Consider the following 25,305-nt stretch of genomic DNA (forward strand, 5'->3'; position numbering starts at 1 on the left):
AGGGTGCAGATGGAAATAAGCGCAGATGGCAGAGAGGAATGGAAGAAACTCATTTCCACCCTTTATGCCAACATTGGCATAGAGAGGATATAAACATAATGTAAGCTGAGATGACTTGACTGCATGTCTTCTAAATCTTATGCCTTTAACCCTTCCCCCAGAGGCTACGTCTACACTAGCCCCAAACTTCGAAATGGCCACGCAAATGGCCATTTCGAAGTTTACTAATGAAGCGCTGAAATGCATATTCTGCACTTCATTAGCATGCGGGCGGCCGCGGCGCTTTGAAATTGACGCGCCTCACCGCCGCGCGGCTCGTCCTGACGGGGCTCCCTTTTGAAAGGGCCCCGCCTACTTCAAAGTCCCCTCATTCCTGTGAGCAGATGGGAATAAGGGGACTTTGAAGGAGGCGGGGTCCTTTCAAAAAGGAGCCCCGTCAGGACGAGCCGCGCGGCGGCGAGGCGCATCAATTTCAAAGCGCCGCAGCCGCCCGCATGCTAATGAAGCGCTGAATATGCATTCCAGCGCCTCATTAGTAAACTTCGAAATGGCCATTTGCGTGGACATTTCGAAGTTTGGGGCTAGTGTAGACATGGCCAGAGTCAAGGATATTTTGAGAGGAAGCCTCTCTCCCTGTGCTCTCTATCCTCTGTGCCTCTCAGCCATATGCCTCCACACAGTATCCATACAAAACAAAAAGCAGTCAAGTAGCACTGTAAAAACTAGCAAAATAGTTTATTAGGTGAGCTTTCGTGGGACAGACCCACTTCTTCAGACCGTGGCCAGACCAGAACAGACTCAATATTTAAGACACAGAGAACCAAAAACAGTAAGCAAGGAGGACAAATCAGAAAAAGATAGTCAAGGTGAGCAAACCAGAGAGTGGAGGGGTGGGGGGGAAGGTCAAGAATTAGATTGGCTCAAGAATTAAATGGCTCAATCAAATTCTTGACCTTCCCCCCCACCCCTCCACTCTCTGATTTGCTCACCTTGATTATCTTGTTCTGATTTGTCCTCCTTGCTTACTGTTTTTGGTTCTCTGTGTCTTAAATATTGAGTCTGTTCTGGTTTGGCTATGGTCTGAAGAAGTGGGTCTGTCCCACAAAAGCTGACCTAATAAACTATTTCGCTAGTCTTTAAAGTGCTACTTGAGTGCTTTTTGCTTTTTGTGTTGATAGTGTATAGACTAGCATGGCTTCCTCTCTGTTAGTATCCATACATTGCTCATGGCAGCACAGTGCCCCACTCTAAGTGCAGAAATAACTTCTAGCAACTTCTGAACTATCGTGTTTTGATGCTTAACAGATTTCACCAGGGCAGGGCAATCCAATGACACAAGTTTACTGAGATACCGTCTGTAATTTTACACACCCCAAATCTCTGCAACAAAACATATTAAGCAAGCTGGTACTCTAGAGCAGTGTTTCTTAAAGCTTTTTGAGGCCACGGAACACCAGACAATAAAGTTTTTGTATGTGGAACACCTATGAAAATTGTCTTTTAAAAAAAACCAAACAGCAACATATACAGCAAAAATGAAATGAAGTAATTTAATCAGGTATAACAGCAATCAAGGAGAAACACTGTGCCTGGTTTTAATAACAGAAAATATAGAACATCAGTGTATTTTTCCAAATGCTCGTGGCACACGTGTTCGCGGAACACAGTTTTTTTAAGAAACACTGTTCTAAAGGAAGGGTTATGGCTCCAAAACCCATTACTTAAATGATCCTACATTTGCTTCACAAACTACCCCCCGTCCCTCTGCTCTCTGATTTGCTCACCTTGATATTTTTTTTTCTGAGTTGTCAACTCATTACTGCTTTTGGTTCTCTATGCCTTAAATATTGAGTCTGTTCTGGTATGGCTATGCTCTGAAGAAGTGGGTCTGTCCCATGGAAGCTCACCTTATAAATTATTTTGTTAGTCACTGAAGTGACTTGATTGTATAAAGACTAGCACGGCTCCCTCTCTGTTACTACTTTGGTCTCTGCACTGGTACATCAATTGTCAAGACAATTTGGCTGCACACATGCATTTAAAGAACTTTGAATATTCAACTTTACCCAGAAACTTTTGCAGCCTTTCTTCATTACCTCATAAATGAGAGAGACTTGGAAAAATATGCTAAGTTGTAATACTGAGTTATGCATGTGACCTATTGCTTTATGCAGAAGACTGACGGCCTCTTACTAATGGTAACATCTTACAGAGCTTGTGACTGATGACTTACTGGAAAATGGACCATGGCAAGTTTCATACTGGCAGAAAGATGAATGAAGAGACAGATCTGTCTGGGAACATAGTTCTAACCTTCCTCAAAAACCACATAGACTTGGCAAAGGGAGGTTGAAATATGCCCCTGTGGTTTCACTGCAGTACTGAAGAGACCCTTGCAGTGGACAAAGAATGACTCAAGATGGACAAACAACACAGGACTTCAATACAGAGAAAGATTTTTCCTGTAGTACTTGAGAGAAAGACCAAGATTCTGGAATGTCTACCTAGACAAGGAGCAGCTTCTGCCTACAGAAGGAAGGCAGGTAGTTTATCCTCTTGAAAGTAAAAGCATGTTTTAAAATAACGTTATTTGTGTCTTCAACAATTTTGGCTTTTGGTCAAGCAATTATGTCTTAGAAGACTGAAAGATCCCTAAATGATGGCATTTACTGTCCTTTATTTCAATCAGTGGCAACTGCTGGCATTTGACATTAATGCTAGGACAGCAACGGAAATGTGCCTGTTAAATTACTTATTACTACTGCAGATAAAATTTTTGAAGTCAACGTATATACCGCATTTTTAGATAAAAACGGCCTTTTTTCCGTCAACAGTTTGTCACTAAAATAGCTGTACTTCGATGAGGGCTGGGGCTACAACCAATCTGTAGATTTCGAGGCTGCAGAACTGCATGTTCCTGCTAGGTAGGTAGCAACTAGTTAATTACTGCCATTAGATCTGAGGACATTGGTCTTGTTTAATATTCTATACAGGCAATAGCGCAGCTGCTCTTCTAGACATGGGTTAACGGCCAAATTACCACTATTAAAATAAACTGGAAAATTTATGACAGTCCATTGTCACTAAAGAGCCTCATAATAAGCCACTGATCGTAACTCCAACCAACCGCAGAAAAGTTCTTGCACTCAGCACAGCCTCTACTGCCCTTCAGGGCAGGGGAGAGAAAAACCCAACTGCTGTTTTAGTGTGCAGTACAGTTGAGTCTGTACTCACCAAACAGAGATGTTCTGAATTACAGAACCAGCCAATTTAGCTTTTTAATCACGTCAGCTTTTGAGACTAAATCTCTTACAGATGAACAAAAACTAAATTCTCTCCATACTGAAATATCATGCCCACCTTCACAGACCACACCAAACTCTACAGGTTCTTGCTTTCGTTCCCATTACATATTCCATTAAAAATACATAATTAATCTCAGTTTCTATCCATCTCAAATCCCTCCACCTAGGGAAACCAATTAATTCACTCCACTCAGTGGCAGATTGCAAATTAAATCATTATTAGCTTCCACCTATAGCTTAAAAGACCTGGGTCTTATAAAAGATCCAGGTTCCTTCTTTTCAATTATTAACTGTAATTTCTTAAAAGAGTTCAGAAGGAAGCTAATAAGCCAGTGATATTTCTACAAACTAATTCAGATGTCAGTGCCTCTGTTAATTAAGCCTCTTCTTATGGTGTGACTTCTCTGCACTAAATGAATGGCCACTTTTCAAACCAGAATTTTCTTTTCCCACTAAATCTTTAGGATTAAGTTTCTTTAATAATATGTACAGCAACTGCTGGACACAAATGACCCACCCTTGTTTTACCTCTCAGGTAGGGTGAGTTACATATGCTGAAACTGAAACAGCAGCAAGAGGGTGTATCGCTGGGTCCGCATCCATAATACCTGCGAGTTCGACCCAGTCAGGGTTGATGTTCTGGGGTTTGACTTTGTGCGCTCAGTGGGGACACACGAAATCGAACTATCGAGTGTCAGCAGCCCACCCTGTACTCCTCATTCATGTGAGGAGTAAGGGACTTCCCCATCGACTTCCCTCAGTGAAGATGGCCAGGTAAGTCAATCGTAAATACACCAATTCCAGCTTCGCAACTCCCTGAGCTAGAGTTGCGTCTCTATGATCGACTTTAAGGCCTAGTGTCGCCCTGTCCTACGTGTATCTGCTCTGAACATGTCAAAACATGAGCCACAGCCTCTCATCGGTGCCACGCCTGCTCATTGCCATTCTTTATGGACTTACCTAGTGTTGGACACGTGGATGGAGTAAAATGAAATCCAAGCAAATCAGAACCGCCCAAAATTGACTGCACCCATCCACACTGAAATCACTGTCCTGCAAGGTGGTCCACACAGGCAAGCCTCTGTGCCCAGTGGCTCTGCACTGGTGCTCTGTGAGAGGAAGGTGACTAGGACTCTAGTACAACAAGAAGTCCTGTGGCACCTTACAGACTAACAGATATTTTGGAGCATAAGCCTTCGTCGGCAAAGACCCGCTCCATCAGTATAATACAGCTTTGCAGCACATCCTGACAGCTAAGACACCCAGGCTCCAACCACCATATGAGGAAAGCAAATTCCAGCTGCAGGACACATTGCACGGAAAATTAGCCCCCTCTAGACACAAAGAACACCTTTAAATAGATAAATCAAACTTCAGACTGAACTGCGAGGCACGTAAATATACCACACGGCCCACTAACTGGATATATTCAGCCCAGATATCTGGGATTGGATCAATTTTCACTTAGCTTTTCAGTAGCCATCTTTTTTGGAAACTGCGCAGTATTCAAAATTGTGATCCAACTTTCAGATAGGGAGCCAAGTTAGTCTGTATTTTCAAAAACAACAAGAAGTCCTGCGGCACCTTCCAGACTAACAGATATTTTGGAGCATAAGCTTTCGTGGGCAAAGACCCGCTTTGTCAGATCCAACTACGTTTCCCAAATACTGGACTTTAGCACTGGCGCCAACAGAACTGTGAGGCTCTGGTATGGACATACTACCAGAAACATACACCCTTTAAGAAATCTGCATGACGCTATATTAAAAAAAACAAGTGAAGCATCTCTATGAAAAGGACGGTGGTTTATTGCATGATTTTATTGCTGATTTCTGAGCGTCGGTGCCTGAAAACAAGCCTGAGGGCGCTAGCAATAAAGAAGTCTAAAAACCTCCTTAACGCTACTTAAAATACTTGTTTTTAAAAAACACGTTTTGTGATCTGAATAAGATTCAATGCAATCCTTGAAAGGAAAGGGGAGAGAGAGATAACGTGGTCATGGCTTATCAGAAGCCACGACCAGTGGTTTGCTGTGTCTAGGTCTGAAGAGAAACCCACGTCACTCCACACCCGAACGCAACTGATGAACTATTTTGTCAGCTCCACTGGTAAATCAGGCCATCTCTACAAAGAAACGCTGCTCTGGTTTAAATAACCAACTTTTAACTGAAATCCAAGCAAAACCCTGTAACCAGCAAACTTTAAACAGTTGATAAGCGTGTCCACGCAGCGAGTTGCATCAGTTTAACACCAATTTAAAAATGGGTTGAGTTACACCAGTGCAACTTGATTGTACAGAAAGGCCTCTCTGCTGGGAGAAGATACCCTCCTATTCAGATGCAGCTGACAAAAGCCTTCCTTGAACACGGCTCCTACCCTTTTTTCCAACCGCAGACGCTGCTCTAGTGAGATCGCCAGTCAAGCCTTCAGTCTAACAAGGGTGATGGAATTCTCCCAATTCTAGAGCCAGACATAACCTCCACCTTCACTTTCAGTTGTTTCTCTTAACCTACCAGCATCACCTTGGCCTTGTCCAATGGAGACACCTCAGCCAGCTCCACATCCCATCTGCCACCACACCATGAGATAAACCCAGAGCTGCGGTTGTCACCAGCGGACGGAAAGGACCGCTGCCCAAGTCCCCTCGTTAACCTCCCTACCGCTCCCTATGCACCCTGAACAAAGCTGTCCCATCCATAAGACGAATCACGACAGCCGCCCCACGCTTTTGGGAGCCCCACAGTGGTCGCCCAACTGTCCTATGGATAGGAGGAGCCAGGGTTTACAGGGCCTGGTGCGTGGCAGCAGTAGAGGTCACCTCCCACACCTCTCGTCACTCAAGCAGCGGGAGCAAGAAGGCTCCCAGCCTGCTTCGCGCCGGCCCACCACCCTCCCAGCCTGCTGTGCATGGTTTCACCATGGCAGTGGGAAGTGACTGCCGCGGGGCGGGGTGCTCTGCTTCTCACTGCCACAGCGAAGCCAAGAGCAGCAGGTCAGGAGGGGGCAGGGCAGGGCAGACTGCTGAGCCTCCGGCTTTCCCGGCCCGAGTGGTGAGCAGGTGGGGGTAGGCAACCCCTGCAGCTGCTGTGCCAGGCCCCGTAATCTCCCTGGCCACTCTGCCTGGGGCAGGGAGCAAAACAGGGGCAGGGTTTGGGGACAGGGTGGGCCCTGTGAGAGACAGGGAGTTTTTCCAGGCCCTGCACCCACCTTGGGATGGCCCGGACCCTAAATAGGAAGGACGATAAACTCTTATTTGTGCTATCCCATGAGCATGAGAGTGCCCTTGGAGTTCATTAGGGATTATCCACTATAATCTTTTGAGGGCTTTCAGATATGAGGAAAAAAAAAAGATATTCCAAGGTAGCTGCCTACGTTCCTGCCTGGGACTGAAGACAAATCAGCAATACCTCATGGTCAGCAGTCCGGAGAGCAGCCTGCATGTCTGATGCGTCAGCAGTGACCCCGAATTGGTGTCCATCACATCAAAGAAAGAACATCAACCAAACAAGAGCAGTAGCAAAGCAAGTTCTGCACCTCGACTGACCAGGGCCAAGAAAATCTGGCAAAACTAGATGCTATGAGAACTGACTTGCCATAACCTTCTCAAAACCATACTCCAAAAGGGAAGGCGCCACACTGGACAATGTCTGCCTAGACTGCCTATGTCAAAAGGTGATTTGTTGAGCCAAGGAAGCTTCCTGGCCTCCACTGAGGCACATGGCACCCTACTCTTCCTAATGGAGACACATCTTCAGCACTGCACTAGCCTTGCCCAGCAAAAAGACTTTGGTTCTGAGGCACAGGTTGTGGCCTGTTCGTGGCTACAGGTCCAGGTTGTGACGGTCCTCATAACAAACAAAATAAGATTATCTGGAAAAATAAGTTTACAAAAAAACACTGCCAAACGGAGGAGCCCAAGTGAATCTCTTTCAAAGTGTATTATTTCCCCAAGGAGCATCTTGTGCAGCAAAAATCTTGTACTTCTGTGGACAGAACAACCCAACTCCCACAGCAAGATCCAACTTTTCTGTATCTGATTTTAGAAGCAGGTATTCCTCTGGTACCTTTGCCCTCTTTCAATAACCAACCCATCTATGTAGTTTCAGCCAAACCAATCCAAACTTAATGAAAACATGTCCTGTTAATGCCAGGCTGGCTACACCACAAAGCAAGTTACAAAAATGGGCAGATTCTGAATTCAACCATCCTAGGTTTTTTTTTTCCACTGTTTTCCACAACATTGATGCAACAAACTGTGACAAACTCTTTTGCCAACGCAGGCCAAGGTAGAAATTTGGGTCTCAAAATGTAAACACAAACAGAAAAGAAACATGAAGAGCATCTTCCACCAGCCATGGGTTAAACTTCTTCTTCCTGATTTGGGCTCAGTTATGCTGGGTAAGCCAGTGGTTCTCAACCTGGGTATGTGTCCCCCAGCGGGTATGCAGCAGTCTTCCAGGGAGTACAGCAATTCATCTAGGTATTTGTCTTTTTTTTTTTTAAACAACGGTCTACACTAAAAAGCACTAGCAAAGTCAGAACAAACAAATTTCACACGACATTTATTCTGCTCTACTTACTAACAATTGAAATACAGGTTCAATCTCTCTAATCCAGCTCTCTCTGGTCTGCCCTGGTTTTAGTTCGCCAGATGTCCACTTATCATGGGTGTGGCAAAGTTTCCAATGATCCCATAGTTTGTTTCTAGACACCCGTCCTGGCTCTCAGTGTTCTGTGCTGTTATTTAGCTGTAATTTACCCCTAAATGTCTTCTAAGAACCCTAGTAAGCAGTGGAAGCGTTGGTAACGCTGCTAGACAATGCTAACCTCCTGTGGTTTGGCAAAATTTGGCACCGGTCAAGTCTCAAGGGTGTTGGACTAGAGAGGTTCAATCTGTATAAGTACAATATTTACATTCCAATTATTTTACAATTTTATGATAAAAATGAGCAAGTAAACAATTTTAGTAACAATGTACTGTGATACTTCTGCATGTTTACATCTGATTTTGTATGCAGTACGTTTTATGGGAGGTGAAATTTGGGGGACTTCAAGACAAAAGACCCCTGGGAGTGGTACAGTTGTCTTGAAAGATTAAGCACAGTCCAGTATTTTTCAGTGTTCTTTCTTTGGAACTCCATTTCTTCCATGATGGTTCAATGGAGTCAGATTTCCACTAAAACTGCAAGCGAAGTGTCAGACTAAATTGTTATATCCTTCTGAAACCATCTTAAATTTTTTCTGAAGTGGTCTCGTACCTCTTGGTAGAGTGTCAGGTTAATGAAATCTTGGGCTATGGTTTGATCAGAAGCCACCTCCTGCTTGATGAAAATTTAACACTGATGGAATTTAAATGCAAATCTACAGAATCTTCTAGAAAATGTCCTTGGGAAACCATAATATTGATCCTGCTTTTTCAGCAAAACTACTCTGAAGTTAATGACGACTAAAAGCATTTTTGAGCTTCCACAAAGTGCTTCACAACAACGTTGTTTATTTCATAACGCAGTTTAAGAAATAAGCTTTGTACCCGTAAATCAGAACCTTCGGCTCTTTGTATTGAGGCAGTTCTCATTTTTTTTTATTTTTATTTTTATTGTCTGTGCAAATGGCTCATAGTTTCCTTTAAGTTCTTGGATGGCATCTTCACCAATTTCACATGATCCATGGTCTTTTTTTTAGATAACAGATCAAATTTTTCAAGTATGGATTCTTGAAACCCTTACTTTTATGATCTGCCAGCCATTTGATCATTAATCTAAGTGCTGATTTTTTTTGGCTTGAGTTACTTATTTAAACGGTGCTCTTTCTTCACTTGCAAAATCCAGCACTGGACTGGCAAGTTCAGCTCTATGGAGTAGAGCAGGGTGGATAAAAATCAATGATTTTTGAAAATTAGATTGTTTTATTTAATTGTAATATATTTTCTCTTTAGAATCCCCATTTAAAATTAAATTTGAAATTATGACAATGTTAAAGCCTACATTTATTGTAATCTACTAAAGTCATTTAAATTACTGAAAATAAATAATACTCAAGAAATACATTCGCTGCCAAAGTATCAAAGAAAGTCAGACTACAGAAATGGTGGATGTCGCTGGCTATGCTCCTGGAACCAAAATTGCGGAAATGCCAGATTATTTTTAATCCTAAATTGGAAGAATAAAATAAGATTCCCAGTTGTTTTTTCAACTTTGTATGAATTCGTTATTGAAGTAGTTGAATAAACGGAAATGAAAAAAATTTCTCTGTGCATGAAAAAGAGTCTTCCGCTGTCAAAAAGTAAAGCGTGCAAGGATGAGATCTACTAGCTCTAAAATCTTCAAGAACGTTGGGCCCAGAAACAATTGGTCCATTTCACTAAATACCAATATTTTATTAAGTCAGTTTAAACAGCAGAATAGGCTATTGATAAACTTATAGCACAAAAGTATCCACCTTATTTAAAGCCATTTTTATTACAAATGAATTTTAAAATGATGGTTCTGTGCATTTTAATAGAATTCTAATTTCCATCCAAATGCAGCCTCGAACAAGTGATGAGTAGAAATTAAAACTCTGAATAAATGTATGTTAAGCTGTGCAACTGTTTAAGCCATGCGTATATGTAATATATTTTCCAAGTTAGCAAAAAGTCATGCTAAATTATACTGAAGAGAATCAACCGTTTCTCTCTCTTTTTTTCAGGAAAATAGCTGAAGTACAAATACAAAGCAAGATTATAGCTATTTCATGCCAGCCACCCTGCAGCAGGACGAATCCGAGATGAGTGCTTCAGTTATTCCTTTAAGTCAGAAGTGACCCAACTGCAGTCTGAGGGCCGCAGCTGGCCCATTGGACCTTTCAGTCTGTTCCCCAAGCTCCCGCCACGGAGCATGGTCAGGACAGCTTTGCCCAGGACCCAACCCAACTCCAGGGCAGCATGACAAGCCGGAGCAGCCGGTGATCCAGCTCACCCAGAGAGGCTAACCCCCGGCCTCTTCCCTTCTGCCCCTTCCTCTCTGGTAACCTCAGCTCCCCAGTGCCTGGACAGTGTGCTCACAGCGCTGGAGCTCTGAGCAGCATGGTCATGGAGGGTTGGATAGGAGGCAGGTGATTTGGGGGCAGGGGATAGGCTATGCCTGGCTGCTTGGGAAGGCACAGCCTCTCCAGCTTTCTCTACCCAGCCTGTCATACAATTTCGGTACCCAATCGGTGCCAAAAAGTTTGCCCATCCCTGCTTTGAGCTGATCATTTGGGGAAGGAATCAAAGCAATGTTGTTCAAATGAAGAAGGCTGCAAGTCATTGTCTTTAATTTTCAATTATTATTACGGCACAATCATCCATTGATCTTTGCCATTTGTTGCCTTTTGAAGGTGTACAGAAACCATTCTGAATTTACCTTGTATTGGATTGCTTCTGGAAGGCCAGAAACAGGGATGGCCAACCTGTGGCTCTTTGCTCAATGAAATGCACCCCGACTGCTCAGGGCTGCGCTGCACGCAGTGCCCAGCTCCAGGAGGGACAAGCGCGTGACTGCAGTAGCAGCGGAAGCTCAGGTAAGACCTAGGCATTGGAGTGGGGAGACTTAGGGAGCCTCGTTCTTGGGGAGGGGTGGGAGATAGGAATAGAGGGGAGAGCTGGGCGTGCCTGGCTGTGGAGGAAGGGTGAGTGCATTGGGTCAGAGCAGGGGGACTGAGGGTGCCTGGCTCTGGTGGAGGGCATTGGGTAAGAGCAGGGCAGCTGGTGGTGCCTGGCTCTAGGACGAGGGGAGGGGTTTTGGGTACAGAGTTGGGGGACTGGGGATGCCTAGATGCTATTGGGTTAGACTACATGGCTCTTTGCACTCCATCCACAGCTCTTTTGGCTCTTAATCTGTAACTGGTTGGTTGCCCCAGCCCGGAACAAGGACTTACGCCATCACATATCTATTTTCCAGTTTTCCTGACAAGATCCCCAAACTTATTCAAATGATTGTACTAGTTTTCTTCAATACACATTTGTTCTTGAACCACCTACACGAACCATTTTTTCCTACATTTTGAGATGAACGCAGATCTGCCCAATTCTACCCCTTAATTGCCAGCAGTGCTTACATTTACTTTTAAAAACGGTTAAAAAGAAGTACTTCCATCTATTCAAAGAACTTGTTTCCCAGGATTTCCTTCAACCTTGGTTATGCTGACTCAGATAAATTTACATACTGAAGTTTGATGTCGGTATGCTATTTTTAACATTAATGAGCATCTTTCACATTTACTATAGCTGGAATGAAATACCTTCCCTCCTACCCTCCGCCCCCACATGCTTTCAACTCCGCAAAGACTGAAAAATAATATGGCCTAGACAGCCTCATACAAAAACTAGTTCATGTTACTCAAGCTTGGTCTGCTCGAGGGAGGTAAGTCGATTGCAGATATGTACTTCTAGCTATTGTAACTGCGTAGCTGGAATTGACTTATCTGCAGTCGACTTACCTGACCTTCTTCACAGTGGGAGGTTGACGGGAGACTTTCCTTACTCCTGAGCAGTACTGGGGTAGACTGCCGACCTCAGATAGTTCCATTTTCAACGTCTCTACCAAGCGTACGATCAAACTCCTGAAGATCAACCCTAACTGGGTTGATCTTCCATGTAGTAGAGACAAGCCCTCAGACATCACACCCACCTTCCACAAGCTTCCCAGCTCTGACGCTTCAAGCCCTTTCAAGCCGAACTTTCCATCCTCCAATGACAGCAAATGTCACCTTTAACCATGTCCCCTTCCAACCACACCACCTATTTTCCTTAGTATATGTCACATTCATGGAAATATTTCAGAGTGGCACAAAATTTCAAAAAGTTTTAAAAATGGAGAAACCAACCACCACTAGGTTATTTTGTTGTGAAAAAATAACCGGAACAGCTGTTACACAGTGCTTCTCCCTTGATTACCAATGCCAAAACAGAGCCAAGAAAGTGCATGTAAGGTATTTTCTAAAACAAAGTTAATTATTCTTTTATAAAACAAAACGGTAGGTGGGAGTTTATTGTAGTGACATGAGAGGTCCTACTCATTATCGAGTGACCACCAAGACAGACTGTAGTACAGCAAGTATGATCTCACTGTTCAACAGGAGGCTTGGTAAGTCCCAGTTTATGATGGAAGTGAAGAGCACCCAGAGTACCGGATATGCATCCATTGGCGGGGAATTCTTCTTAGACCAAATCTGAACAGATAAAATAAAGAGTAGACAAAACCAGCACACACAAAAGAAGAATGACAAGTAACCCGGAAACTTAACAACTGGCAGCAGACTTCCAAATCTTTAAAATTTGCAAAGTTTATGAGAACATTTCAAAATAACTCTGCTAAGCAGTTCTGAGGCAAAACTTAAAATTTCTGCTCTCCTTATCTCAGAAAATCCAATCTGGGGATGTCAAAGGAAGGCTAATGAAAGATTTAGTTACGCTCACTACCATGCTAGTGTCAGTTATGGAAGCTGTGTGTTAATGCATGAGATCTTCTGAGGTTACCTTCTTTGAAGTTCACTGATCCATAACCAATGTCCAATTAATTTGCTGTAGCCTACCTATAATGACTGTTGGCCTTTTCCTTCATGTACAAAAACACAGTAGGTGATATAATGACAGTTTTTATTTTTAACAATGCTCTGCAGACTGCATACACATACCTTCAGGAATATATCACACTAATAAGAGGCTTGAACAGTTTGAGCAAATATTTTAAATATTTTTATTTTCAAGAGAGGAGGAATTTAACCCTTTAAGCCTCTTATGCTGCAAAAATCTGGATTTGATTCAAAAATGCATGGTCACAAAAACAGAAACAGTTTAAGTTCTAACTGTACAAATTCTTCTTTACTGAGCTTCCAAGGAATATACAGAGGTTAAGTTTGGGGAAGATTAAACAAACTACAGATGTAAGAGTCTGAAAGAAACAATGATAATACTAGTGATCTTTCAATAATAAAAACTGAAAATTATCTTAGATACAAAGCTGGAAGAGTTTTGAAAATGCTGAAAACAACCCGAAGGCCCTGATCTGCAAGTGCTTATATACAATGCAAACCTACATATGTAAGTAGTCCAACAGGCTTCAAAAGCAAAGTGGATTAATTTAAACTGAAGTGATTTTAACCATGATGTAAGTCATGGATTAAAACCTTATTCTGCATTTGTACTTATCAGTTATTTTCCTAAAGAAATGCTGTTTTTTTATTGTCTTGTACCATTAAAAATGTAATTTTGAAATTAAATAGAACCTTTTCCCAATTTTTTAATTTCTGTTAATTTAGTTACGGACTAAATAACCTAAGCACTTAAACGTTTGCAGGAGCAAGGTTTTAATGTTGAAAAGCCAAGCCATTCAAAACAGTTGGTACACTATCCTGCGTCCACGCTAGCAAGTTCTTCAGAAAGATTTTTGACTGAGCAAATGGATATTTTGAGATAATACGGACTCATGTAAGTACTTCTACAACTTAATTCAAAATGTAAAATTGAAGACTATGAATACATTTGCATTATGTTAGGAAAAACAGCGAATGATACATTAATAGATTATTAATTTTTACGTACTTGTATCAAGTTCTACTTGGATGGAAATTCCAATGCAACTGGAAATACATAACATATTTTAAAATGACTGGCTTTTTGTAAGTTAAATAAGATTGTCTTGAATCTGCTGGGTACATCAAAACAAAAAGGGTTATCAAAAATGTATCAAAATCATTTGTTTTTAAACCAAACTGATTTATTAAACGTAAGGATTCTCAGCTGTACTTAGCGAATTCAATTGACTAGTCACCCTGTGCCTCAAGGTTTTAGAGCTAGTAGATCTCATCCTCTCACTCCTAGTTTTCATTCAGAAATTGGAAGGGGAAAACAAGCTTTCCTACTTCCTCACAGCCCCCAGTTGGTTTCATATCTCAGAATGAGCTGCTGGTTAAACTGAACTAGCTGAATAAACTCAAATGACAAAAAGAGTCTCTCTCCATTTGCAGAAGAGGTTATTCCTGTCGAAAGAGAATTTAGCACTTTAACACACACTCAGGTTCGTTAAGCAGTGAAGCTTACCCAGTGACTCCCACACATTCTGTGATTTGACTTTAAAGCTTGGCAACAAAAATATTGCTTTATAAAAAAACAAACAAACATTAAATTACTTTAAAATAATTGTAACGAGTTTAGGCCTTAGCACAGGTTTTCATAATTACAAACTATTTAAAGAAAAGATCCAGGTTTTATTTTAAAAATAAATCAGATTTTTGACCATTTTTTAATCCACCATGGCGAAAATAACCCAAGCACTTAAACGTTTGCAGGAGCAAGGCTTTAGTGTTGAAAAGCCAGACCATTCAAAACAGTTGGTCCACTATACTGCGTCCACACTAGCAAGTTCTTCCGAAAGATTTTTGACTGAGCAAATGGATATTTCGAGATAATGTGACCCAAATAAATTGAGCCTGACTCAAATTATCTCAAAATATCCATTTGCTCAGTCCAAAAAATCAGTCAAGTTATCAGAAGGGGGCTCTTTCGAAAGATCCTCGGGAACGTCTACACACAAAAAGCGCTCTTTCGAAAGTAAACTGAAAGAATTTGGCACTCCTTTGGAAATCGCTCTTCCTTTCCTGTTTCAAGAACAGAGCCCCCTTTCAAAAGAAAACACGTGTAGATGCTCTACCGGCCGTTTTTTCCGAAAGAGCAGCCCTCATGAAGCCTGATTTTTCCAATTCCTGACCCTCCCCCCCCCCGAAAGATCACTCTTTTCATACGCTTTTGTGTGTGGACAGATTCTTTCAAAAGAAGTTCTTTCAGAAGAGCTCTTTTGGAAGGGCTCCTTTTCAAAGAGCACTGTAGTGTAGACGTAGCCTGTATGTTTGGAGGGTTTTGGTTAGATGACATGTTCTACAAAAGATGGATTGGCAGTGAAGATCTCAAATTATTTTTGAGCTTTTTTTTTGGATGGGGAGGTGGATCATGTCTACATATATCTATATTTGTACAGCCTCTTCGCTCAGTTGGTCCTCTGGACCTATAGAAACACACACAAATATTTTTTTAATAAACTGTATTCCTATTCAGTAATTCCAGGTACAAAATACATCTCTTGTAAGCGTCCATTGGTGGCAAGAACTTCCAAGACACCTGACTGTGAAAAATCTGTAGCCATAGTGACAGACTGTTGGGCACAATGTTTTATGAAAGATGAATATCCCTCTTTATTTTTTGCAGAGCTGCACAACCTGTGTTTAATCCAACCTCATTTTGCTCTGATCTCACATGAAAGCCTCTGAACTTTATCACACAGAGTAGAGAACTTAACAGTTTTAAAACACAGCAAACAAGTATTCAACCAATACATTTACCGTATTTTCCCTAAATTAGCTCTGAGTAGTGGAGAAGTGGTAAACACTCTTTTGTGACCTGTTCTAGAGAACTGCGCCTCAAACAATTTCCAATCTTACAAGCTATTTATCACTTAAATAAAAAGATACTTAGATCTTAAAACTGCCTAATCTTCCCTCATAGTAAATATCCATTTGCTCAGTCAAAATGCTTTTCAAGAAATGTTCAAGGCTTTTATTAACTCCCCAGGAAAGTCCCAGGATGTGGGATTTTGGGTTTCAGACTCTTGATTAAACCAGCAGGGTTTCACATGAATTCCCCCTTTTTTCAAAGTTTCACATTCAACATTCCCTCCTCAAAATCTGTAGGAAAACAAGGATCAAAATGAAAATGCCTCAGCATCTGCAGTGGGCTATGGCTTTGCAGAGGGACGGATAAATTTCCAGCAGCCAGCCTGAAGGGACTGCTGAGTGAGATTAAATCCATAAATACTTTCTCCTAAGGCCAGGGCAGCTTTGATGAGGACACTTTTAGCTGCTTCATTTTCTAACCCTCACAAAGTGGGCAAATTTTAGCCTAAGCCAGCCTTTAAAAAGGCGATTTGATTTTAAAGCGATAAGAATGCATTCTGGGCATGTTCTGTTGCGCCAAATGGTGTTACTGGACTTTTAACTGAATTTACAAAACCGTGTTAGCTGGAAGGCTACCAGAGGAACGACGGGAAAGAGAAAAACTTATTTATGAAAAGCAATTATTTGCATGGCAGGAAAAGCCTTCTAAGGAAAACAAACAGCTAAAATTTGGCAAATTCTACTTGAATCAACCATCAGGAAGCCTTTGGAGACCAAATCAAAATCACTTCTAGGGATTGCTCTGCACCCTGTTTGGGGCACAGGAAGAAGATAGGTGCCATCACTCCAGTGACAAGAAACTTCGAGCCACCAGCCATCAGACGCATTGAACATGTATTTGCAAGGAAAAGTCCTACAATGTGTACGTAAATCCACAACCCAACCACCACACAGTGACGTTCCCCATCCCCACACCTCGCACAAGCCATACGTGAGCCTGGAAATGCCGCTCGTTTGCCTCATTCTTCAGTGTACGTGTGAGGACCATCCGTGGCTACTATTGGCGCATTACCCTCTACATCTTTCACCAGCCCTAGCTTCAAGTCAAGCTCTCCTCAAGATGAGAAACAGGGTTTGGGTGCCCTTAATAGTATCAAGATACATGTCCAAGTGCAGTTCTCAGCACTCACAGACATTTCAGACAGACTACGCCCCACCGCCCCCAAAAAAGCTTGCATTCCAGCCCCAAAATTGACTCTTTCGCAGCCCCCGAATTCGCAAACGGCCCAAGAAGCCCAAACAGCTGCCACAAAAGTTCTACGCATGGGACACTAGAAATTTAGTGATATTGGCTAACGTACCTGAACTCTCTCCCCTCGCTGTATCGCCTGGTTGAGGTGGCCCGCTGGGTTGCTGTCTCCAAAAGCAACTTTTGAGTGAGCCTGTTGGATGGGGCTGAATCTAGGCTGGTATCCTCTTCAGTGTCCTGGTCGCACTTCCACTCCTCATCCTCATTAAGAGTAGGCAAATATCCAGGCAGTCCTTTACCTGTCCCAGACCCTGAGCTCTGATCACTATAAATTTTAGGACTTTCCCCACCCGTCCTTGTATATTCCAAATAAATATCAGACTTAAGGAACAAAGGATAGGTATTATCTTCGATCATGCACTGAATCTCAGTTTGGGCCTGGTCAAACATGTCCGGATCGATCTGCAGTTTCATGACACAATCTTTTATGAAGCTTTTTGTGGCTGGTTTGATTTGCCGGGACACTATCCCATTATTATCCAGAATATACTTTTTGTAAATCGCTTTAGCCAGCTTGAGCCTCTTTTCTTCATTGGAGAGGCAGGGCTCCAGCTTCCTGAAGCCACTGCAGGCAAACCAGAAGTCCAGCAGATCTGCACAGTCCTCCTGTTTCAGGAAAGTCCTGAACAGATTTATCCCATCTTGATCATCCAACAAGGAGTGGAGCGACTCAGCCCATTTCAAGTAGGGTGGAGTTGGAGAGGCACTCCCTTCGGGCTCATACCCCAAATCCAGATCAGAGCGCCTCGGTGTTGCTGTAGAAGTCTCATTTTTAATCACATCGCTTTTACCAGAGTAGAAGCCATGGCTGATGGGCCTTGGATCTGTAGAAACTAGCTCACCCTCCTCACCAGGGACCGGTGGCCTTGGAGCATCCTCGGTGAAGCTTCCCCCAAGATCCAAAGGGAAGCCTTTCCCCTGGATATTCATTTTTATGGCACCTGCTTGCACGGGAACGATGAGGGAACGGGCTTCGTCTCAAAACACCAGTATCAGTAGTTCCAGAACGAATGTGTTTGTCCTGCTGAAACAAACGAGAACAAAATTTAAAACACGGCTGATAAAAATTCTAAAACCCATGACTATTTGCAGAGGACTCCAGTATTCCCAAGCTTCCTGTTACTGAGGTTTCTAAACAAGCTGATGGACAATCCTAGTTGAGGATTTTATACACTTCTGAAATAGGAGATGTAGCTGAATTTTTAATATGTGTATTTGTATACCCTTAACTCAGAAAATATACAGCATTTTTACATAACTAAATACCAAATCCATGTCTCCAAATAGCTTTTGGAATTGCTTTCAGAGTATGTGGAAAACAAAACCTCCAATTAGCTTTAAAATGAAGACTTAATCAAGCAGGGAAAAAATTTCAACACAATCAACCGTCTGAAATTCCCCTCCGCTCCCCCACACACTTTAACATCATCTCAGCACTTCTGACAAGCATTTTCAGCATTAATTAGGGAAAGCGAATAACACCCTGTAGCGAAATTAAAATCATGATGTACAGGTAATAATAATACACTGCCATTCCCAGAATATTTTGCACTATTTCTCAATTATATTCCTGCCACAGATGAGCATCATGTAAAAGCGGTGTGTATTTTATAGTACAGCTGCAGAACGTCGCACTTCATGGAATGCAGGCTATTTGCTTAAGTTTCACGTAAGCTAACGAACATTATTTGCCGCTGACCGTGAGAACATTTCTGATCACCACCTGAGGATGAGAAATAATCGAACAATATTTTTTAAAAGTTAATTTGAATCAACATGGTGCAGAAGGTGTGTGTTTCTGGTGGACCGGAGGAGTAAGATGAATAACTTCTGGTACCTACTTTGCACTTAAACAATACAACTTGAAGACTTTAAAGGCGCTAACCAAAATTGTGCGTTACAAAATAACTCCGGTGACCTCAAAACCCGGACTGCTGGAAAGCTGCAGCTGTCTCACAGATCACCAACTCAACTGCATGTGGAAAAATATTCCAAACAATATTTTATTTTATGAACTAAAAGCCTCTCCCCCAAAGCACACCCCTACAAATGCATCTTTCTGACCGCCTTCCCATTTGGGTTGCTCCCCACTCAGCTGAAAACGCACAGCTAAAAGGGGCCCCTGCTAGCCTTCGCCACACCAGCTTGCAGGTCATCACAAAGTTAATAACGTGGGAAAGAGCCAGGCTGATTTGAAGACCGAGGTAACTGCGTATTTCCAGCATCGGAGGGGTGGCCGAGTCCGTCTGTATCTTCGGAAACGACGAGAAGTCCTGCGGCTCCTCGGAGACGGACAGATCCGCTGCAGCAGAAGCTTTCGTGGGCAGAGACCCGCTGCGTTGAAACGACGAGAAGTCCTGCAGCTCCTTAGAGACTAACAGATCTGTTGCGGCATAAGCTTTCGTGGGCAAAGACCCGCTTCGACGAAGCGGGTCTTTGCCCACGAAAGCTTATGCCGCAACAGATCTGTTAGTCTCTAAGGAGCTGCAGGACCTGTTGTTTTTGTGATCATGAGACACTGCCACTTACTACAGTTCCTGGGTCACACACACCACACACACACACACACACACACACACCCCGGTCAGTCTCTCCGCTGAGCTTTGCCTGCGCACCTGCAATGTACTCTACGTCCAGGGCACCCTCTGCCCCGCGCCCCTCGGCCATCACCAGCCCCAGGCGGCCCTGGGAGCAGCCCGGCCCTCCCCAGAAAGCCCCTGGCCTGCCCGGAGCCCCATCCCTAGCGGAGCCACGAGCCATTTTGCTCCGGGTCTCCCGCGCCCGGGCGCAGCGCAGCGCCACGCCTGGGGACCCCGGGCACCGCCAGGTACGAGGGGCGGGGACACGGGCCCCCTCCCGGCAGCGACGTGCCGCTCCGGGCCGGCTCGAGGCCTGGGTGCCCGGAGCTGGATCCCCCCCGCCGCGGGCTGGGAGGCTCCGCGGCAGTGACAGCGGCCGGCCCCGGCTCGCCGCGGGCCCGTCCCCCCGCCGGCCCCCACAATGGGGCGGCCTCCCCGGCTCGGCCTCGGAGCAGCCCGGCCGGGGCCTGGCTCCCGCTCGCTCACCCGCTCGGAGCAGCCGCGGCGCGGGGCCCGGCCCGGCCCATGCGGCTCAGCAGCAGCAGCGGCGGCGGCGGCGGCGCCCGGGCAGCAGCCGCCGGGAAGCAGCACAAGGCGGGCGGCCCGGGCCCCCCATGGCCGCAGCCGCTCGGTCTGGCAGCGACGCGGAGAGCAGCGAGCCCCGCACGGCTCAGCCTGCGCCGCGGCTCCAGCCCCGCCGGGAGAGGCCGGCTCCGCCGCGCCCCCCGCGCCTCCGCCCGGTACTGCGGGCAGCGCGCCGCGCCGAGCCAGGGGGCGCCGGAGGGCCCCGGCGGCGGGGGAGGGGGGGGCCGCCCCACCGCTCCGCCCCACGTGTGACAGGGGGGTTACAAAGGCGGGGAGGAGGGAGGCGCCGCCGCCGGCCAGGCTAACAGGGGGGCGGGGGCGTGGGGGGGATCTGACCCCCACCAGCCAACCCCTGCTCCAGGGCACGGCCAAAGCGCCCGGCCCTGCCTCCAGGCACCCTCCACAATCCCCCCGGCCCCGGCCCACCTCTGCAGCAGCTGCAGGCTCCTCGGCTCGCCCGAGCCACAACTGCCCGCCGGCTCTTTTCCCCCGACCTCCAAGCCCGGGGCCGGGGCCGGGAGGAAATGGAGAGTCCCGTCGTGGCAGACCCACTGCTGAACCTTTGCTGCACAGTAAACAGCCCCGGGCCAGGCCTGGGGGGTTGCTGGGAGGCCAGGCCTGGTCTGCAAGGCCAGATGAAGGCACAAGGGCAAAGAATCACAGAATATTAGAACTGCAGGGGACGGCCAGAGGTCACCAAATCCAGCCCCCTGCCCTCCCCACAGGACCCAGCACCATCTAGATCATCCCTGACCGATGTCTGTCCGACCTGCTCTTAAAAATCCTGTGGTGGAGATTCCACAACCTCTCTCGGCATTTTAGTCCAGCATGACCAGCCTGAGAGTTAGAAACGTTTTCCTAATGTCCTCCCTTGCTGCAATTTAAGCCCCTTGCTTCTTGTCCAGTCATCAAACGCCAGGGAGAACAATTTATCTCCCTCCTCATTGTAACACTTGTTTAGGTACTTGAATACCACTATAATGTCCCCTCTCACCCTTCTCTTTTCCAGACTAAAGAGAGCCAGTTTTTTCAATCTTCCCCCATAGGTCATGTTCTCTAGAGCTTTAATCATTCTTTGTTGCTCTTCTCTGGACCTTTTCTAATCTCTCCACGTTGTTCTTGAAATGTGGTGTCCAGAACTGGACACAATACTCCAAGTGAGGCTTAATCAGCACAAGGTTGAGCAGAAGAATGACTTCTCCTATCTTGCTCACTACACTCTTGTTAATACAGCCCAGAACGATGTTTGGGTTTTTTTCAACAGCATCACACTGTTGACTCATATTTAGCCTGTGGTCCACGAGGACCCCTAGATCCTTTTCTGCAGTTCTCCATCCTAGGGAGTCACTTCCCATTTTGTATACATGAAACTGGATAGTCCTTCCAAAGTGGAGTACTTTGCGTTTGTCCTTGTTGAATTTCATCCTACTTAGCTCAGATCATTTCTCCAGTTTGTCCAGGTCTTTCTGAATTATGACCCCATCCTCCTTAGCTCCTGGAGTCATGTGCTTATGTCAGAATCTCAAATTTTCCATAGATGCAAAAAGTTAACTTCTAGCCCTCCAGGGGAGGTAGAATAGTTTGAAAACAGGGCACAAGCAGAACTGCTGTTGTGTTGCCTGCCTGAATCCGCTGGGAGCCTGACCTACTAGCTCCAAGGAGGGGAAAGGCTACATGTACCATGCTATTGCTGAGATCCCTTGCTCTGAGGAGGCTTTGCCCAAGCACCTCAGCTGCTGGGACAAGACCATGAGAATCCCCGCTGCCATCTCTGCTGTTTGCAAAGGGTGGGGGAAGCTGCTGCTGCTTCTCAGAAAGGAGAAGTGGGCTCCATGCTGCTATTCCTGCCTCTCTGGGGGTGGAAGTGCCTTTCCAATGGGGAGACGAGGCCACAGGGACTTCATGTAGGGCTGTTCCTAAAAGCCTGGATGGCCTCCATCCAACCCATCCCTGCTGGGGGACCTGAGCAGAGTGACTGCCTTTGCTGTGTGGCCATAAGGGAAAAAAACCCTGCGAAAAAATAAGGGACAGGGTTTTATTTTAAAAGGACATTTCGGAGAATACCATTTCCCTTAGCATCTGCTATTTTTACATTTCAGGACACCTTAAAACAGAGGAGAGATGGGTCCCCATCCCAGACCTGAGGGATTCCATTGGGTTGAGATTCAGAATCTGGGAAAAACAAGAAGTCCTGTGGCACCTTATAGACTAACAGATATTGTGGAGCATAAGCTTTCGTGGGCAAAGACCCGCTTCATCAGATGCATGAGTGTGGGGAGGGGGTTCAGAGAGGTATTTAAAGAGTGGGGTGACAGTAAAGGGGAGGGCCAGAGCTCACAAGGTCTATTCAGTCAGGGTGGAAATGGCCCATTTTCAGCAGTATGTATGAAGTCAGATCAGACGGGTGATGCAGCCCATTGTCAGAATCTATTGTGGAGATGTTAACACCCAGGTCAGAGAAGATTCTGACAATGGGGCACATCCCCTCTGTCTGATCTGACTTGTTTTTTCCTCTTTTGATACATAGTACTGATAATAGGCCATTTCCACCCTGAATGAACAGACCTTGTCAGCTCTGGCTCTCCCTTTTACTGGGACCCCACTCTTTAAATATCCCTCTGAACCCCCCCCCCCACACCACCACTCGTGCATCTGATGAAGCGGGTCTTTGCCCACGAAAGCTTCTGCTCCAAAATCTCTGTTAGTCTATAAGGTGCCGCAGGACTTCTTGTTGTTCTCGAAGCTACAGACTAACACGGCGACCTCTCTGAGAATCTGGGAAAGGATATCTTATCAGTTTGAAACTGAAATACCAGCGTGATCCCCAAAGTTCACTAGTCAATCATGTTCCCTGTAAGCTGAGTGCTTGGACGGGTACCCATTTGCCACCCAGCTGACTGGCAAAGCGCCCACAGCCAGCAGCGTGTGTTTCTATTGGTGGTGCACATAACAAAATTTATCCCGCACGTGGATGGAAACAATTGAGGGAACATTGCTAGGCAACATGATTTAATAAAATGTATTTCCTGGAAGAATATCCCAAGCCTTACATTTGTGTCAGTGGATGATGGGGTGTAGACACTTGCTTTATCAGTCGCTCTTTTCAGGTCGAACAATTAGAACTGGTTAAAAAAAAATACAGTATTGGCTCTGGTTTCCCGGCTCAGATTAAATAAAGTCTGAGCAAGAGTCAACAGTGACCTCACCAAGAGGTAGTACTAAAGGGCCAGCCATGTGAAAAGCAACATGAACTGTAAGCAGGAAAAGACATGACTCCTCTTATGCCTACCTAGATACAAGTATCAGAGGGATAGCCCAGTTAGTCTGTATCTTCAGAAACAACAAGAAGTCCCATGGCACCTTGCAGACTAACAGATATTTTGCAGCATAAGCTTTCGCGGGCAAAGACCCACTTTGTCAGGTCTCTGCCCATGAAAGCTTATGCTCCAAACTATCTATTAGTCTATAAGGTGCCACAGGACTTCTTGTTGTTTTTACTTAGATGCAGACTCTTTAAAAAAAACCCTATGGATTAAACAGGGAACTGCCAGTCAATTAGACGATTCATGCAATCAGCTCAAAACATGACAATTAATCGCACTTTTAATCACACAGTTAAACAACTGAATGCCCATTGAAATGAAACATTTTTAGATGTTCTCTACATATTCAAATATGTGTATTAAGGTTACAAACACAGAATACAGGTTGGACCTCTCTCTTCCGGCACCCTCGGGACTTGACAGGTGCCAGATGAGAAAATTTGCCAGGCTAGGGGAGGTCAGTATTGTCCAGCAGCATTACCAACACTTCCACTGTTTACTGAGCTCTTAGGAGACATTTGGGGTAAATTACAGCTAAATAACAGCACAGAACCCTGAGAGCCAGGACTGGTGGCTGGAAACAAATTTCATGGGGCCATGGGAAGCTTGGCCATGCTCATGATAAGTGATTGTCCAGCAAACTGAAATCATGCCAGTCTATGGATGTTGCCGACGAGAGAGTTCCGGATTAGAGAGGTTCAAACTGTACAGTACTCACTTTATATTATTTTGATTACAAACATTTGCACTGGAAAAATGATAAGAAATAGCAATTTTCAATTCAGCCCAAACAAGTACTACAGTGCAGTCTTTATCAGGAAGTGCAACTTAGGGACATTGACTTTTTGGTTAAATGACTGCATGCCAAAACAAAGAAAAACTTTAGAGCCTCCAGGTCCACTTATTCCTGCTTCTTGTTCAGCCAATCTCTAAGATAAACACTATTTTATTTTCAGTTCTGGCCGATAATGGTGCCCACGTCTTATTTACACTGTCACATGAAAGTGGAACAGGCCCTTCCACGCAACTTTTTCTTGGCAGTGGAAAATGTTCAGAAGAGGGCAACAGAAGCAATTAGGTGTTTGGAACGGCTGCCGTATGAGGAGAGATTAAAAAAAGTGGGACTTTTCATCTATAGGGAAGCGGAGACTGAGGGGTGATCTGATAGAGCTCTATAAAATCACGACTGGTGTTGAGAAAATAAACATGGAAAGTTATCTACTTGTTTCCACAATACAAGACCTAGGGGCCACCAAACGAAATGGTTAGGTAGCAGGTTAAAAAAAAATGAAACAGAAGGAAGTATTTCTTCATGTAACGAACGGTCAACCTGTGGAACTCCTCGCCAGAGGATGTTGTGAAGACCAGGACTTTAAGAGTGTTCAGAAAAGAGCTGGATAAATTCAGGGAGGTTAGGTCCATCAATGGCTGCTAGCCAGGATGGGCAGGAATGGTGTTCCTAGTCTCTCTCAGAAGCTGGGAAAGGGTGATGGGGAGGGATCATTATGATGATTACCTGTTCTGTTCTTTCCTCTCAGATACCTGGCATTGGCTCTAAATCCTGACCACTGTCAGAAGACAGGATACTGGGCTAGATGAACCTTTGGTCTGACCCGGTATGGCCGTTCTTATGTTCACTTTTGTGGCTGCCATTGCAAGGAATTTACATGCCTGATGTGCTAACGGTTCGTCTGCCCCTTCGTGCTTTGGCCATGGCTCCTGAGGACACACTTCTGTGTTGATGATGGTCGTTAAAAAACAAATAACGTGAAGTAAATTTGTGACAAAACTCATTGAGG

The 25,305-nt window shown here is 44.7% G+C and overlaps 1 protein-coding gene across 2 annotated transcripts in view; it reads right to left on the bottom strand.

Moving 5' to 3' along the window:
- The window catches only part of AXIN1 (axin 1), a 114,734-nt gene extending 94,445 nt beyond the window's left edge, over positions 1 to 20,289 (bottom strand). Inside the window, exons 1-2 of one of the 2 annotated variants that reach the window (XM_075010836.1) lie at positions 20,085 to 20,289; positions 17,072 to 18,040 (exon numbers count right to left, since the gene is read on the bottom strand). In XM_075010836.1, coding sequence (XP_074866937.1) covers positions 17,072 to 17,949 — 878 coding nt within the window. In that variant the 5' untranslated portion in view covers positions 17,950 to 18,040; positions 20,085 to 20,289. Of the gene's footprint in view, positions 1 to 17,071; positions 18,044 to 20,084 lie in introns of both variants that reach the window. The other variant, XM_075010837.1, reaches the window with a different exon arrangement.
- Positions 20,290 to 25,305: the final 5,016 nt, after the last annotated feature.

This window comes from Carettochelys insculpta, chromosome 16 (assembly GCF_033958435.1).
Source record: "Carettochelys insculpta isolate YL-2023 chromosome 16, ASM3395843v1, whole genome shotgun sequence".
Taxonomy (NCBI): domain Eukaryota; kingdom Metazoa; phylum Chordata; order Testudines; family Carettochelyidae; genus Carettochelys; species Carettochelys insculpta.